Source organism: Pogona vitticeps, chromosome 1 (assembly GCF_051106095.1).
Source record: "Pogona vitticeps strain Pit_001003342236 chromosome 1, PviZW2.1, whole genome shotgun sequence".
Taxonomy (NCBI): Eukaryota; Metazoa; Chordata; class Lepidosauria; order Squamata; family Agamidae; genus Pogona; species Pogona vitticeps.
This window is the reverse complement of record NC_135783.1, coordinates 19,847,135-19,860,184: the sequence shown is the minus strand read 5'-3', so window position 1 is coordinate 19,860,184 and position 13,050 is coordinate 19,847,135. Positions and strand designations below refer to the sequence as shown.

Sequence of the window (13,050 nt, the reverse complement as noted above, 5' to 3'; positions counted from 1 at the left end):
ATTTCATCAAGGGAATGAGCTTCCTAAACTCAATGGCCAGTCACCACGCCAAACATTTGCTGTTATATGTAGACTTCTAAGCAAGGCCTACCACCGAGGGCTTATAGCTCAGGAATTATACAACAAAATACTAGGATAACTTATACCAGTGCTGGTGCAATAAAAAGTTCCACACTTTCAATGGATTTTTATATCACATTTTCCCCTTCTCCTGGCAAGCTAGAGTAGTCATGTTTCCATTTGTTCTTGCCAGAAGCTTCATTAAGGCAGGGGAAATCTCTGCTTGAGAACTTGGACACTGATCGATCTATCAATCTGTCTGCCACCTTTTTCCCCATAAGGGACCCAAGGCAGCTCACAACAATTAAAATCACACAATAATAACAAGTCAAAATGCCATACAAAACTATATACAGTGGTGCCTCGCTTGACGAGGATAATTCGTTCTGTTCAAATCGCTGTTAAGCAAAATCCTCTTCAAGCAAAATTTTAAAAACCATTGAAATGCATTGAAAACCGTTTCAATGTGTTCCAATGGGCGAAATACCTGCTTGTTTTGCGAAGATCCTCCATAGGGCAGCCATTTTCCGGTGCCTGTAAAGCGAGAAATCCGTCCTAAAGCACAGCGGGGAGCCATTTTGCACAGCGGGTAGCCATTTTAGAGCCACCGATCAGCTGTTTTAAAATCATCGTCTAGCGAAAAATTAGTTCCCGAAGCAGGGAACCGATCATCGTTAAGCAACATCGTTAAGGAACATCGTTTTGCTCTTGGCACCTTTGCATCTGTGAATTGGTTCAGGGTGTTCTTTGTTCTCATTTATAACATAATAGCCTGAGGCAAGGAGTTGCAAACTAACAACATTTGGAGAGTCAGAAGTTGCACAGCATTGATAGTGCAGTACATGGTTGCTCTGATAACTGCAGCATTCTCCTCTATATAGCTGCACACCTCTTAATAACTGTCAGAAATCATTCTGTGCCTGCAAATGACTGCACGTCTCTTTCTAACATAAAACAGACATTTTCTCAGCATCTTCAACATATTCACTAACCTAGTTACTTTTAGTCCAAAGAACAAGTTGCTAATTGACACGACTTGTTCATTAATTTGCATATTTTCTTTTCCCTGTTGAACGAATATCTGGAAAAATTCCCAGGTAAAAAAATTGTTCTGATTTTGTTTTCCATTTCACAAACTCCAGGGATGATTTCTGAACAATTAATTGGATGCACCTAGGAAACACTTTTCCCATTTGGTTTGAAAAACTGAAAGTTTCCTAATGGATGCCAACATTAATTCTTTCTAATAGTTTTCCAAATGAAATTAACTCCTTAGTCCAAAGTCAGCAAATTGTCCCTCACGCACACCTCTATTCTCAGAAACTTTCAATGCTAGTTTTAGCCAGCTGTCACATCAGATATTAAAGTGATCATCAATAAAAACTGTGTTTAAAAAATATGTGAAGATTTCTGGCAATAGGGCGAGTTTGGCAAATGTACTATAATCATATCACATAATCATGATGACGCTGATGATGCTAACCATGACGATAGCAATGATAATCATAGCAGTACTGACAGCAAACCTAGGTGGCAGTGCTGCTACTATTTTCAACCCCTGCAAAAACTTAAAATCTTGTGGCATCGTGATGGCTAATTTATTTCTCAGGGGCCTGGCTTCAACTCTTCATCTTTTTTTCTGTATGATAAATATAGCATCTGAGAATAAACTGTTCACGCAGCTTGTAAAACACATCCTCCAAAGTTCAGAAGTCTTTAAAACATCACTGGCATTTTGTTCTGCGTTTCTCTCTGTTCCACCCTATCTAAATCTCAAATCTAAAAAACAGGAGTGTGTGTTTTTTCTTCATCAAAAATCCCATTCCTGCAAAAGCACTCTTTTAAGGCACCCTATGCTCCCAGAAGGCTGACCACCGAATAATTGATGCTTTTGAATTGTGGTGCTGGAGGAGACTCTTGAGAGTCCCCTGGACTGCAAAGAGAACAAACCTCCATTTTGAAGGAAATTAACCCTGAATGCTCACTGGAAGGACAGATCCTGAAGCTGAGGCTCCAAAATGTGGCCATCTCATAAGAAGAGAAGACTCCCTGGAAACGACCCTGATATTGGGAAAGTATGAGGGCAAGAGGAGAAGGGGCTGACAGAGGATGAGATGTTTGGACAGTGTCATCAAAGCTACCAACATGAATTTGACCCAACTCCGGGAGGCAGTGGAAGACAAGAGGGCCTGGTGTGCTCTGGTCCATGGGGTCACGAAGAGTCAGACATGACTAAACAACAACATGCTCCCAAGTGGATGTGGCCAAAGCCTGGTGGGAGTCATGTCTTCCTTTCTCCGCCATTCATATACTCTCTCTCTCTCTCAGCTCCAGGGATAGGGATTTGCTCCGTCTTTCCAGAGCTTGGAATTGATCATTTACAGAAACCTTTCTAAATCATACCAAAGACTGTGTGACCTTAAGGTCACAGATTCTCCATCCCTTCAACAACTGCTTTTATGACCGCAAAAATTAGAATGCTTTGCTTCCCGCAATACCCTTGGTGGAATTAATCACTAAGAACAAAGGAATATGACTTTGAAAAAGCTGGTGCTTATGACCACTGCAATTCAAAATTGGGAAAGGAAAACCTTTTGCCTCCACAAAGCGTGAGTCACAAGGCCCACAAGCTACAAAGAGCTTTATACCCCAACATTATCAAAGTTTTTCTTTTTAAAAAATGGTAATGTCCAGGAGCCATGGTTCCCCTTTTAAACAGGTTGCATCTTTCTACATATTTAACATTAAGAAAGCATTTTTATCAAACTAGCACTGGACTTCCAGACAATTCTGGCTTTCTTTTTGAATTTCTGTTTCATAGTTTGGGCTTCACACAGCCCACAGTGTGTCCTGGGGATGGGAAAGGAGCCTCCATAACACAGAAACTTCCCCAGCCTTGACCAATATTGTTATGGAGCTATTCCAGGAGCACTGCCCTTATTCCTGCATTGGTAATTATCAAGAGGAATCTAAAATTCCATCCTAAACAATCCAGAAGCAAGTGTTTCTCTTTCTACTTGGAAGCCCAACATACACCAAGTGACCTTCCTAAATGTCTTCTCATATTTGTGATTATTTCATAGAATGAGCCTCCCTGAAGAGTGGATATGCATTGTGAGTACACCTGGGTGGCCCCCGGGGCAAAGATATGCAGCCAACCAATCCTTCACTTCCAGAAGCATTGCACTGCAAACATGCTGATGAATAAAATAACCCAACAGCCCTTTTTAGGACCACAAATGACAATACATTAATCATGTAATTTTACTGTATATTTTATATACAGTACTCCCATAATTTTAAATTGTGCACTGCTCTGATATGAATAAAAAAGGAAAGAAAGAAAGATTTCGTTTCAAGTGCAACATCTTATTAAATTGTTCTGAAGGAAGGTCATAACATTGGAAGTCTCAATAAGCAGGCGAAGACCCTTCACTTCAAGCAAGTGCATTGCTGCCTGAGTGGGATTTTTAAATATATTGTTGTACCTTACTGCTTTGAATGTATTTTTGGTGTTGCTTTTGTTTACCATTTCTGAGTGTGGTATTTGCTTGATCCCTTCTAGTATTTGTTAACTTACTCTTTTTAGCTTTAAATACTATAGTTTAATGATGGAAGCCATCTTGGGTCCTTTTAAAGGACAAAGACGAGATAAAAATATTTTAAATTAAATCACTGAATCAATCATCTCAGTCTAAAGACACAAAGCAGATCTCTTCCAGAGGTGCAGCAAGCAAAAAGTGCATATGCTCAAATAATAAACTTCCATTCTTTGGAACTTATCATTCACTTTTTTTAGATGTCTGCCCTACAGAGAACTGAGAAAAAGGTAAAATTCTCAGGTTTTAGTAAAGATATCAAATTCCATACTTTTTTTAAAGAACCAAAGAACAATGCGCCTGAAACATTTCTTATCATGTCTGCAAGTGACCAGTGACAATATGATATAGAGGCCAATTTGAAGTAAGTCTCCCTGGTCTAAACTCAATTACTAGTCTATATCAAACAGACAGACTATATATATATCCTGCAGTCCCACTGCTGTTTTTAACCTTATTATTGTTTTACTTCAAATGCTTCTTTTTGATAGATAAAGATATAGGCTTTCTATTTCTTTTTCCCTTCCCCCCCTTTTTTTTAAGCTTTAGAAGCCGGAGCTGATGCAATCTGAAACTTTGCCGTTCTTGTGCATGTTCTGCAACAATCTGCAATGGGCTATTCTTCTATGCCACAGACGACTCAATTAATGCCCTCTACTGAAACATACATCACTCCCATATATTCCTTTGCCATTAATACTGTGCGCCAATGGGCTTTCGGTGGCTCTCAACTTTCCAGGCTACATACATGCTCCATTTACTTCCCTCAATGTTTTGGTCTTAATCTCTGTCCCATTTACTTAAGACGCCTCACCTTTTGATGTGAAGAAGCTTAGGAAATAATCGCAATTACTGCTCCTAATACAAACCACATAAATAATCAGCAACATTTACATACTGTTTCAAAGCATCCCGAATATTTCAGCACATTAGCTCACTATAATATTTAGCACTGCATAATAGGTCTGTATGACTTTCTCCAAGTTGCAAATAGGGGATGGGTGATGCTCTAGGAGCTGAGGAACTTACTTGGAAGTCACTTTAAAGTTTCACCGTCAAAGCGAGACTCAACTTTCATATTTTAGTCTCTTAGACACCATACTTACTAAACAAGCATATAATAGAACGACTCACATTACTTCTCAGTATTTTCAAGGCTTTAATTTCTCCTGTTTACTTAAACCTTCCCTTTACTAATTCCACCCCTATTCCCAGCACCAAAATTAATTCCTGAAACTTGCAACAAATTACTACACCAGAAGCAGGACATGAAATAACTCTGGAGAGCTCTAGAACATGGGGATTTTTCAATGCCTCATCCACACCAGAGCTTCCTTAGGGACATTTGAAATATGGTCTACAGAACCAGATACAGACCTCTCTGGTCTTCAGTCACCCATCTTACATGTGTTATCTAATTCAAATGTTAGCAATGGGGATTCTGACAATTTTAAACCATAGCATCTTTTAGCCCACTAGCTGGATCTGTACGCCTGCCTGCTATACGTGCGCACAGAAACACACACAAACACACAGAGTGTGTTCTTTTTGAAAGCAACAATATATAGGCAAGATGCTGTTGCTTGCTTCCTGCGCAGAGATAGAAACTTTAACTAAATGTTTCAAAGTAAAATCTTATGCAGTTGTCGACCTGGAAGCAAATGTCATTGTGTTCAATCGGACTTACACTCCAGCAAATGTATACAGGATTGCACCCTTTAAAGTCACTTTCAAGAAGTGTAATATTCAGATTGAATTTAAAACCAAGCCAGTCTGCTAGGGACTCTACATCATTCAGAAAAGGACTTAATGCTTCACAGAATAAATGCCCGACCTCGTCTGAATTCTCTGTGCCGCCATCTTTCCCGCTGGTACCAGTGCTGCTGCTGCTGCTGCTACTACCACTGCTGGCTTTTGTAGTGTTTTTAGTAGACTTTGGAGGCTCCTAGGAGGAAAGGAAAAAGAAAACAAAACAAATAAAGCATAAATTCATATACGATGGTCCACTAATTCATGACTGACATCACAAAACTGAAACACCAGCCCTTGAGAAGGAGACACACCGTGCCCCCAAACAGAACCTCTAAAGCATACCATGCTCCAGAAGCTGGTGCCCAAGACGCACACTCCTCCCAACCCAAAAGAAAAGTCTCCGTACAGCAGCAGACTAACCATCATCTACATAGTCCTCCTGCAAGCGTGATCAATTCTCTCTCTTTTCACAGAGGACGCCTGACTCCCTAAGCCCTTCCCCTCCCACCCACTGGGTGGGGAAAGCTGCCCCTTTAACCACAGCCAAGAACAACAGGCTGAAGAGCTGCTGGATCCTTTGCTGCCGCTCCCCAGGCGGGAAAGAGCTTGTTTGCCAAGCAGAGGGATTGCTAGCAAAAAAACTGGTCTTTTGGTAAGACATTTGCAATGCAAAGAGAGAGCCAGGATGGGGGGGTGGGGATGCAGAAGGAACGGATTACAAAGCATTGCATATGGCTGGAGTAGGGCTGGAGTTTGAGAATGATAGAGTCACAACAGGGAGCCACAGGGTTGGACAGTGTCATCGAAGCGACCAACATGAATTTGATCAAACTCTGGGAGGCAGTGGAAGACAGGATGGCCTGGCGTGCTCTGGTCCATGGGGTCACGAAGAGTCGGACACAACTAAACGACTAAACAACAAAAAGCCATATGTAGAAAGAAGGGCAGAAATGTTTCTAGCCCACGGGGGGGGGGGGGGGGGGGAAGGATGGAGTGAGTGGCTTAATTCACTCCATCAGCCTTCCTCCATGGAATACCTTCCAGCTTTGTTGGATTACAATTCCTATCCTTCCCCTCGAGAATGGGCAGCTAACAGGCAACGGTGGGAGTTGTAGTCCAAAGCACCTGAAGGGTGCATAGTTCAAAAAAGTTGCAATAACAGAAACCAGAAACTGAAAGCTACTTCAAAACTTGTTTCCTAATTGCAATTTGGAGCCAAACTGTAAAATTTGGGCTTTATGGTAAACTATGGTGCTCATGAATCAGTAAGAGGAAAATAATTCAATTATGTCTACTCCTAGACAAATGTTTACGTGTTGCAGCCTAAATGAACTGTATCCCAGCTAATCACAATAAGTTATGTTACCTGTATTTTGCAGTACTGATCAGTGAAAAACTAGCCTGTGAAACTACAAATGTTCGGGGATTTGTGGCAAATGATACTCTAATACACAAATTCAGGAGTTACCAAATATTTGGAGGTGTGATTGCTGAACAGGTCCTATTGGCATAGGTTATGCTGTCAGGCTCACATCTTCTCTCACATACTGCTCCAACAGAACACACATGCTCTGTAGCACGTGCATCACAAACATAAACCATGATGCACAGGAACTTGTAACAACTTAGACCACTGATCCATTTCACCTAGCCATCTTGTTTCAGACATGGGATCTTTTCCAGCCCAACCTGAAGAAACTGAATTCAGCCCCTTCTACATGTAAACATGTACTCTATTGTGCTCATCATTGCCACATGTGGAGCACATAGCATGCCCATGTGCTCCATAAAGACTTCTTCCTTTCTACAAGTGATCAATTCATTTCTACTTATGTATCCACGTACTGGACAAAAGCACTACATTGTTACATGGTGATGCATTACTTCTGGAGTGCATTCTGTAATGCACAAAAAACTTATGTATCTGGTCTGAATTCAGCATGATACAAATTTGTGTGCATTTCTTGTTCTTCCGCAGCACACAGTAGCTTTGTCTTCCACTCCCTTATGTCTATATGCAACTGCACAAGCCATGGTCCTCAAAAATGTCTGCTCACGACATAGAGTTCAGTACCCGCCCTTTACAGATGTTTTTACTAAAAGGGCAGGGCCTTCAGCATCTCGCCATAGTACAAAGGTAAATTCTATTTCCCATACAAAATGCAGAAGGGCACATTGTGTTTTTGGATCACAGCTCCCAGAATTCCCGGGCGGCATGGGGAATTCTGGGCCCTGTAGTCCACGAAACACAAATTGGCCCACTTCCACAAAATACTACTACTAAATATTGATTTGCGAGCCACATCCCTCTCCTAGCTGCATTCTCCTTCTTAAATCCCATTAAGAGCAGTGTAATTCTCTATATACAAGGCCTTGAATTGATCTCCTCTCCAGGCTGATAATGGCAGAGGCGGGGAACCTAGGCTAAAATCTGCCTCAAGCTCTTAGGTGTGGCATGATGTACCACAGATGGAAACAACAAATCCAGTGTCTGTCTCAAAACCTCATACCCAAGTATGAAATTGAGGGGCAATCTGTCCTATGTGGGTACGTGTAATACATACGTGGTGGTCACTATATGCCCAAGGAGGCCTGCATGCATCCAACAGGGCAGCCGCCTTTACACTTCTCCATCCTCTAGTTCGGCACCAATACACAATCGATGTGCACAAAGCACACAATGGGCACCCTCCCTGTCTACTCATCATCTTCCACGTCCTTCGGTTGAAAGGGGTTGATTCCCACCATCGCCATCCCGCTTAATCGCTACGTTGTGTACCCCAAGGGCAGACACGGCTAGCTCCCCACTGCATTCCCCCCCCCTCCACTCTCCAGGAAATGTCGAGGCATCCTGCAGGGGCCTCTCCCTCTCTTGCCCGGAGCGCCGCAAGGCTGGGCCTCCGGCGGCAACCGCAAAAAGACGGAGGAGAAGGAGACCCTCCGACGCCCTTCCTCCGCCGAGGAGGCTCCTGCTACGGCGTCTCTTATCGCGAACCACCAGGCGAGTTGGGCGCCCGGGCGCGCGTTTGCACGCGCGTGTACAACACACACACACACACACACACACACACACACACACACACACACACACACACACACCCCTCGCCTCTCCCCCGGTGCAAGGATCCCGTCAGAGTGCGGACATTTCCGCCGGGGCGCCTGCAACCCGCCCGTGGCCTGCAATCTGGTGTGTGTATTGTCTGGGCAACATGCCGCCCCGGGTGCGTTTGCGCGAGCGCTCCTTCCGTGTGGGTCGCAAACCCAGATCCTCCCTCCCTCCCTCCCTCCCCGCATGCAGGTGTGTGTGTGTGCACTCATTTGCTCGCTTGCTCGCTTGCCGATCGTGTGTGTGTGTGTTGGGGTGTGTGTTGGGGTGGTGTTGCACGGCCACCGAGCCTGCGACGACCAAGAAAAAAAAGGTCTTCTATGCCTTCTTCGTTGCAAGTGCAAAAAAAAAAAAAAGGGTAAAGGCGATCGCCGTTGCCGCAGCAGACGCCCCCCGCCCCGCTGGCCGACGGCCTCGGCCCCGGGCAGGCGGGTGGGAGGCTCCTCTCCAAGCAGAGGCCCCGGAGCTTAGTAGCTGCCAAGGCCCAGCAATACCCCCGCCCCGTCTTTTGCCGCCTGCATCGGGCTTTTTTTAAAAATGCATGCATTCATTAAGGGGGGGGGAGGCTTCGTTGCAAGCCCGTTTGGTTCCCCCCACCCCACCCGTCCCTCACCTTCTCTTTCTTCAGCTTGTAGGGCATCCCGGATATTCAAAGAGCGGGCTGACCCGCTCGGCCTCTCCCGCCGGCCCGGCCTCCTCGTTCGGTCCTTCTCGGTTCTCCCCGTCGCCACCGCCTCCTCCCTCCTCTGCGCTGGAGGAGCTCTTCTCCCATTGGGCCTACCTTCACCAATCTGCCTGGCAACCGCTTCGTTTGTTCCGGCTTATTGGACGGAGGCTGCCGCGCCGATTTTTCCTATTGGCCGCGGGCCTCGGCGATGTGTTGAAAGACAGCAAAGAGGCGGGAGAGGTTGGTGTCAATTTGCAAAGCACCACAATTGGCGGCGGGGGGTTGTGTGGGGTAGGTGGGGGGTGGGGGAGACGCGAGGAGGTTTTCCGCCGCCGGCTGCTCTGAGCTGCCAGAATATGCATATAGGTCACTATGGCTGCTTCAAGGAAGTTGCAAAAGGGGTGTGTGGAAATGGGGGTTGGGGTGGAGAGAGAAACGCCGGCTGTGGAATAAAGGACCCCCCCCCCCAGTAGCATGTAGCACACAGGTCTCTCTGTGTCATTGTCAAGGAGAAACCTCCACAGACAGGCAAGCAGCCCCGCAGAGAAAATGGTCACGAAGCTACTCCGAAGAATGACAACTGCATTGCAGTTACAATTCTTTGCACACAAAATATTGCTGTAGTTTTTAAAATTAACAGGAGTGGATGCATTTTACTCGTTGCTTCTCATTTTGGTCATTGTTCTGATATACATAGGCAGGAGTTGGTTATAAAAAGGACCTTCCTTTCTTTCAAGAATACCACCAGGGACTGTAGAATGGATTTCCTGGAAAAAAATGTAAAAAAGTATGAGGCCAAGTAGGCCTGATAGAAGACTAGGAATGACGATAATGGTTGTGATTAACGAGGTAGCATGAAGGAGATTCAGTCCACAAAGCCTTGCGTCATAATACATGTCTTGGGCTTTATGATACTGTACGACTCTATGTTGTACAGACGCACCTCTGGGAAGTCCCATGTTTTGCTAGCAATGCCACGTAATATTTTACGCAGGATTAAAAGGCCAATTTCTGTGCAAAACTACAAATCAGCATAAAAGTGACATCAGAAGCAGTAATATCCAAAAACAATGGGAAAACACTTCACACTCCCAGGACACACTAGGTGTATATATACTACCCAGTTATAACAGTACAGTATCTCTTTCACTGGCATGGTTCTATCCTGTGGAATGCTGGGGAGTGCAGACGCCCTGCCAAAGTGTCCATCTCTGGATTCTGTAGGATGTGGAACAACAAGGTAACTTAATTGCTTTAACTGTATATACACTCTCTGTCTGACATTGGGGTGGCCCTCCTTGAGCAAAATAACTTCAAAGGTGGATTCCAGAGAGAAACAGATAGATACGAATTCATCAAGAGGTGCAGCTGTATCTCCCATAACTTGAGTAGGGAGTTTACAAGAATGAGATTTATTTCACTATCGCTATTCTTTCTCTGCCCAGCGTTCCCCATACTCTTGGCTTTTGCCTAGGAGAAGTTATGATCCTTCAGGTTTTTAATGAGTACTTCAGTGGAATATGCAGTCAAAGGTCTCCTATGCCACCCTACTTTTGCTTGTTTTATGACCACTCTTGGACAAATCTCTCTACCTGCAAGGTTTGCATTTCGGTCCTCTCCAGTCCTTTTCATTGTGATCCCAAGCAGTGGGAGACTTCAGCAGGTCCTGTAACCAACTTTGTGCCCTTGGGATCCTCGGGGACCACAATGACCACCCAATGTGAAAAACCAATGCCAGATATGGCCAAAAGTCTAGCCTGGTTTTCAAAACTTGGAATGGAGATTAAATACTATGGGAGTGTGGCCGGCTGCAATCAATGTAAAAGATTAACTGCTACTCTTGAGGTTTTACAGGAGGGGGAGTTTACCTTTTTTCCCAGGGGAAACTATTTCTGGGAGTGAATTAGAAGTGAAAGTTTGACCAGACCAGGGGCTGATTTAACAGCCTAGCATACAATCTCTCAGCACAATGTACTGAAAGACTAGCCTCTTCCTTTATAGTTACTGGTATATTGGACAAAAGGTTTTCTTCATCACACATGTGTTAATCTGCTTATCTATTCTTGGATGTCCATATCAATTGAAATCAGTGGGTCTTAAATTACCTTCCCTTTTTGCTGTATTGGGCACCCTGGAAAAGTGGATGAAAATGGAAAGAAGGCTGAGAACACCTACCTGTAACTGAATCATGTTTTACCCTGAGATTGTCAGAGAAATAATATAAGACCAAAAAAATTAAAAATACTGAGGATTAGTCTATTAATGCAAATACAGTATCTAGAAAATAAATATGTGTGGACATGAATGCTCCTAGTTAATATTTATTTATATTTTTGTTTGTTTTATTTGTAGGCCACCTTTCTCCTGATAAGAGGGCCCAAGGTGGCTCCCAATATTAAAAGAATAGAATTACTGTAAAAACATAATAAAAAATTAAAATCAATTAAACTATACACTAATTAAAATACAATTTAATAATTAAAAGCAAGTAAACGTTAAAATCTACCTTAACTTTAAAAAAGCATTCAGGGACTCAATCATAATTGTTAAAAGCCTTCCTGAAAAGATGGATCTTCAGCTGTCAGTGGAAGGATAAAAGGGAAGGGCCAGCCAAATCTCCTGGGGGAGAGCATTCCATAACCTGGGAGCTGCCACAGAGAAGGCCCTCTCCCATGTCCCCATCCATCGTACCTGCACTGCCAACAGGACCAAGAGAAGAGTCTCCTTTAACGATCTTAAATGCTGAGAAGGCTCATATGGGGAGATACGGTCCTTCAGGTAGCCTGGACCCAAACTGTATAGGGCTATATAGTTAATGGCAAGCACTTTGAATTGGGCCTGGAAACAAACTGGTAACCAATGCAGTTGTTGTAGGAGGAGTGTTATATGAGCCTATAACTGGCCACAGCCAATAGACTTCTGCATCATAAACGAGCTGAAGTTTCTGGACCATCTTCAAAGGCAACCCCACACAGAGCATGTTACAGTAATCTAAGCAGGATGTAACTAAGGCATTTGTCACTGTAGCCAAATCCGACATCTCAAGGAATGAGTGCATCTGGTGCGCCAGTTTCAACTGCAAAAGTACTCCTGGTCACCACCAAAATCTGGGAACCCAGGGTTCAAGGATGAATCCAGGAGTATACCTGAGTTTTCAGGGGGAGTGTAAATCCATCCAACACAGGTGGTCTCCCTATTCTCTTACCTGCCTTCTGACTGACCAGGAACACCTCTGCCTTGTCTGGATTCAGTTTTGTTTGTTTGCTCTCATCCAGTCCATTACAGTACTGTACTGATATCAGGCACGGGTTTAGAATCAAGACAGCTTCCTTGGAATTCAATGGGAAGGAGAGATAGAATTGGGTGCCATCTGCATAATGGGTGCCATCCGCATAATGGTGACACCGAACCCCAAAACTAATTTTGTCATTTGGTCAAGTTGGTCAAAGTACAGAGAAAATCAGTTAAAACTATTAGTAGGTGGTGGTGGTTGTTTTGACTTATATACTGCTCCATAGTTCTAAAGCACTCTCTGGGCAGTTTACAACATAATTATGCAAAGAGCACTTTGCCCCCCCCCCAGCGACCTGGGTACTCATTTTGATAACCTTGAAAAGATGGAAGGATGAGTCAACCTTGACCCAGCTACCTGAGCCTGTCAGGATTGAACTCAGGATATGACCAGAGGCTTGACTGCAATTCTGCAGTTTAACCACTGTGCCAAGTGCACTATTCATATACTGTACAGAAAGATTGTAAGGGGGTAAAATGGTGAAGGGACACGATTAAGATGTAAAATAATTATGAATGTGAAAACAGCACAATCTTCAAATCCACTTTATTTTGACAGTGAAAAGGAAACAGAA

General features: G+C 43.8%; 1 protein-coding gene across 6 annotated transcripts in view; it reads right to left on the bottom strand.

Moving 5' to 3' along the window:
• PPP2R5D (protein phosphatase 2 regulatory subunit B'delta) overlaps window positions 1-9,281 on the bottom strand; it is a 52,801-nt gene extending 43,520 nt beyond the window's left edge. For 2 of the 6 annotated variants that reach the window (XM_072988917.2, XM_078382893.1), the window contains exons 1-2: window positions 9,131-9,281; window positions 5,494-5,604 (exon numbers count right to left, since the gene is read on the bottom strand). In XM_072988917.2, coding sequence (XP_072845018.2) covers window positions 5,494-5,604; window positions 9,131-9,157 — 138 coding nt within the window. In that variant the 5' untranslated portion in view covers window positions 9,158-9,281. Of the gene's footprint in view, window positions 1-5,493; window positions 5,605-5,753; window positions 6,118-9,130 lie in introns of those variants that run through there. The other 4 variants (XM_072988919.2, XM_078382894.1, XM_072988916.2 and 1 more) reach the window with 2 other exon arrangements.
• Window positions 9,282-13,050: the final 3,769 nt, after the last annotated feature.